Source organism: Zea mays, chromosome 8, assembly GCF_902167145.1.
Source record: "Zea mays cultivar B73 chromosome 8, Zm-B73-REFERENCE-NAM-5.0, whole genome shotgun sequence".
Lineage (NCBI taxonomy): Eukaryota > Viridiplantae > Streptophyta > Magnoliopsida > Poales > Poaceae > Zea > Zea mays.
In genome coordinates this window covers 65,925,023-65,928,897 of record NC_050103.1, presented here as the reverse complement: position 1 = coordinate 65,928,897, position 3,875 = coordinate 65,925,023, and the positions used below count along the sequence as shown (strand labels likewise).

The following is a 3,875-nucleotide window of genomic DNA, read 5'->3' as shown; positions in this document are numbered from 1 at the left end:
GTACAAATTTTCTTTAAAACCCACCAAAAGAATGATGTTATTCAAATAAAATAGAAATGTTTCTTTAGATATTCTATTGCAATATATATTACTGCAACTTGCAGATTGTTATTACTGGTTTTTAATAAAAACATATATTACACTGCTTTAGATTTGAGGAAAAAATTGGTGCAGCTGGCTGCAAACCAGAATGTTTGCAGCCCCTCACAAAAAAATGAGGATTGACCCCACCTGCAGGTCCAGATTTGGCACATGGCCTCAAATTTCTCTAGCCCGGCCCTGCAGAACGGCAAGCTACCCTTACAACCTTAATAAGTAGTATAGATATAGATTTCAATTCTATGTGGATTCAAATGTATTAAGATAAATTTTGATTTGTTATAAATATAAACCAACTCAATACCACTTAATCCAGATGAATTAATGGCACTTAATCCAGATGAATTAATGGTGAAACGAATAAGCCCTAAGTGCAGGTGTTGACCCTCGTTTCCTAACCTATCTGCTGCACCCTCTTTACACCAAAAACCAGCAGTCGTTCTCTAGGTTAATTTACTCTCATCACAAGGCCAATTTGCCCCAGCATTCCTTGACAACTCAGCAACAAATTCATCAGTTGAAAGACCGACAATCAGAACGAGCAGTACAATCTTGTAAATTCCATTTATGATATATCCACACATGGTCGACAGGGTTTGGAACTCTTATATCATCAAGCAAATGGGAAAGAGAAAAAAAGAAATGAAGATATATATGTAACAGTTGTAGATAGAAGAAAAAAACATACAAAAAAAATGTACATTTGGCTTGTGGTCAGCACTATGTGCACCCATGGCAGTTCAAAGGCACAGGTATATTAATCATGTTGTCCATACTTCCTTTCCAGAGAAGAGGTCATATCCATCCACAAGACGCTACCAAGGCTTGAGGTCGCCTGGTGGTCCGGCTGTCCAGTTCAGGGCCCTCTCACCGGGCTTCAGGAACACATTGCTACCGTGCGGGAGCTTGCGCGCGAGACCGTTCAGAATCTGGTGGAACGCGTCTCCTGCTTGAGCAGGCTGTGGGAACAGCATGGCCTGCTTCATAGACGGGTTCGCGAGGAGCCGTTGCTTCCTCAGCACGACGTCCGTGGGAATGGACGTCAGGATGCTGTCCAGCCGCGGGACATCCTCCTCGGCGACAAAGACGCCGATCTCCTCCCACGGGATGGCGTCCGCGAAGGGAAGGACGATGTCGTCTGCGATGATCACCGGGATGCAGCCGAAGACCACGGCCTCCACCAGCCTGGGACTCCACGGTGCCCAGCCCAACGGGCAGAGGCAGAACACGGAGCGCTGCATGTCTTCGTAGTATGTCGGTGGGTGGTCGGTCGAGATGTCAAACAGCGGGTTGTTCTTGAAGTTCTCCCAGACCGACGCGCGAGCACCTCTGCAGAACAGGCAATGCCATCAAATAGACACTAAGCCCATGATGCGATGGAAGGATGAGAAACGAGGGAGGTGTCAATTGCATTGCTTGTAGACAGATGTATGAAGTACCTCGCATAATAACCACCCTCGGGGTCATTGCCGGTGTCATAGAACAGACCTCGGAAGTACACGAAGATGGATCGAGGGGTGTCTGCAGGGATAAGGTGAGTCTGCATCTTCTGAGGAGGCGCGTATGGTGGGATGGTGATGGACCCATCCTTCAGGCAGACATGGTTCTTCTGTCCGAAGGTCTGAACCAGCGTAGCACGCTGAAGCAAGGGAAGGATTCCCCGTCCGATTGCTTTTTCTTCCTGATACAGTGGAAGTGTTTATTACAGAAAAATCAGATATTGAAACAGATAGTAAGAGTAGTCAATTGGAAGCTGAGTAAGTGGTTATTTCCTATAGGTGGTTAGTGAATGATGAATATGGACATATCTATAAGTAAACTAAAATCCGGGGCATGTTTATTCTAGAAGGGGCAAAGAACATATTGAGCCTGAAAACAAATTAAGTTAAGAGTAGTTGATTCATATTGATACAATCATCTTGATACCCCTATCGCCCCCATGATTACTGCCAGAATCAGATATGATCCAGCTGTTTCGACGCTACACACTACTAAACTATAATTGATAAATGCTAAACATCTAATCTTCGTTACTTCAAGGATACATAAATGCATGTAACCGCTACTTAATCTACTAGCATCGTACCTGATAATGAAAGCAAGCACCAAAGTCATGGGGCGTGACAAAGAAATGATCAGCGCCCTCTGATCTATTCCAGTAAGGCCAATTCGTAGCAATCAGCTGGATCGCGCTGCGCATCATTCGAGGAGACTTGAAAGGCAAGGGAAGACCCTTGGGGGTGAGATCGCATGTCGTGTATACGGGCGTGTAGAACCAATCTGCTTCCTCAGGATTAAAAGTTCGGACAGCACTCGACAACAGGAACCTGTGCATGAAGATCTCGGCGGCAAACATGTGGTTCAGGCACCTAGGATCCTTCTTCAGCAGCTTCTTGTTGTATTTGCTGGGGAGATCATAGACAAAGACCTTGAGCCTCCCAACAGGGTTATCTTCTAACACATCACCAGCGCTTCCTGCATTTTGTTGGCCACGGCATTAGGGCTAGCATAAAAGTGGGGAAAAGAATATACCTAGCTAAGAAAACCCTGAAGCAACGGTCCGCTAGCTAAGCAATCTGCATGTCTCAAACGAATTGTGTGCCTATGTTAAACTGAATGAATGATGGTTATCATCATGTACTATCGAATGCTCCACTGAGTACGATCCTGTTTGTCAAGCTTGATGGGTTACTTGGCACTACAGAGTGCATCAGTTGGTCAACGACAAAAAATTGAAGCGTGTATGTCAGCAGGAGCAGGATGTTCGGATAAAAAAGGTGTTTTTAACCAGATCAAATAACTATGAAAAGGACACCGAAGGATCAACCTGCATTCTGGTTATCTGTAACCCAGTAGCATATGGATTCAGGGTTCAGAGGCCAAACAGCTCAAGCTGTCATACTAACTTCTTGCTTTGCCAATTCACTAGAGAAAACGTATGTACTAGGAGCAAAAAGAACACTAGAGAATACGAGTAGCTCGATCCCTACAAACTGACAAGAACGTGCTCATCTAGATCAGAAGCAAGATGGAAAGGAACACAAGCATAGAGGGGTCGCGCCGCCGCCGCGTACCTTCGATCCGCTCGGTCTCCTGCGCCGTGACGGCAGCGATGCTGGAGCAGGCGAGAAGCATGGCGAGCGCCAGGGCCATCGCCGGCGCGCTCCCCTTCTCCATCGGTCCTCGCCCGCGCCGCCGCGTTCCCTCCCCGCCACTTGATGCTCGGGTGGTCAAGGGAACGGGGAGAGGGATCGAGAGGACGGAGGGGAAGTAGTAGGAAGCTAGTGGGTTCCTCGGCAGGCAAGGAGGAGAGGGATCCCCGGAGTCAAAAGGAACGGCAGGGACGTGTTGCTGTGCGCCGCGTGCTTTCTCGCTGTCGGCGGAAGAGGGCAGGGGCTCTGGGGGAGGAAGAAGAGATCCCACTCACAGGCAAGCCAAAGGGAAGCCTTTTCCCCCCATCCCACCAAGCTGTTAGCTGTGTTTGGTGGTGGGGGTGCTCCGGAGAAGGTGAGCGGTGGCTTTCCTAGGCTTTTCCCTTCTTCCTCTGAAAAATTCCAACAAACACACGCACATCCTCAGGAAGAAGAGGGAACCCGCGTAGAGATGGCAATGGGTACCCGCGACCCGATACCCGATGGGTATTTACTCCATTAGGGTATGTATGTGGGCTAAATATTCTACCCGTGGGTCTGTTATTGGGCAAAAATCTTCACCCAATGGGTAAACGGGTATTAGAACGTTCCACCTTCACCCATACCCGTTAACCCGTGGGTATA

The 3,875-nt window shown here is 47.7% G+C and overlaps 1 protein-coding gene across 1 annotated transcript; it reads right to left on the bottom strand.

Annotated features, from left to right (window-relative positions):
- Window positions 1-635: 635 nt before the first annotated feature.
- On the bottom strand, window positions 636-3,567 carry LOC100284371 (uncharacterized). The gene is made up of 4 exons (NM_001157266.1): window positions 3,174-3,567; window positions 2,186-2,574; window positions 1,539-1,780; window positions 636-1,428 (listed from the first exon to the last, which is right to left on the bottom strand). The coding sequence occupies exons 1-4, from the start codon at window positions 3,274-3,276 to the stop codon at window positions 915-917; spliced, it is 1,248 nt and encodes a 415-aa protein (NP_001150738.1). The 5' UTR covers window positions 3,277-3,567; the 3' UTR covers window positions 636-914.
- Between the last annotated feature and the right edge of the window lie 308 nt (window positions 3,568-3,875).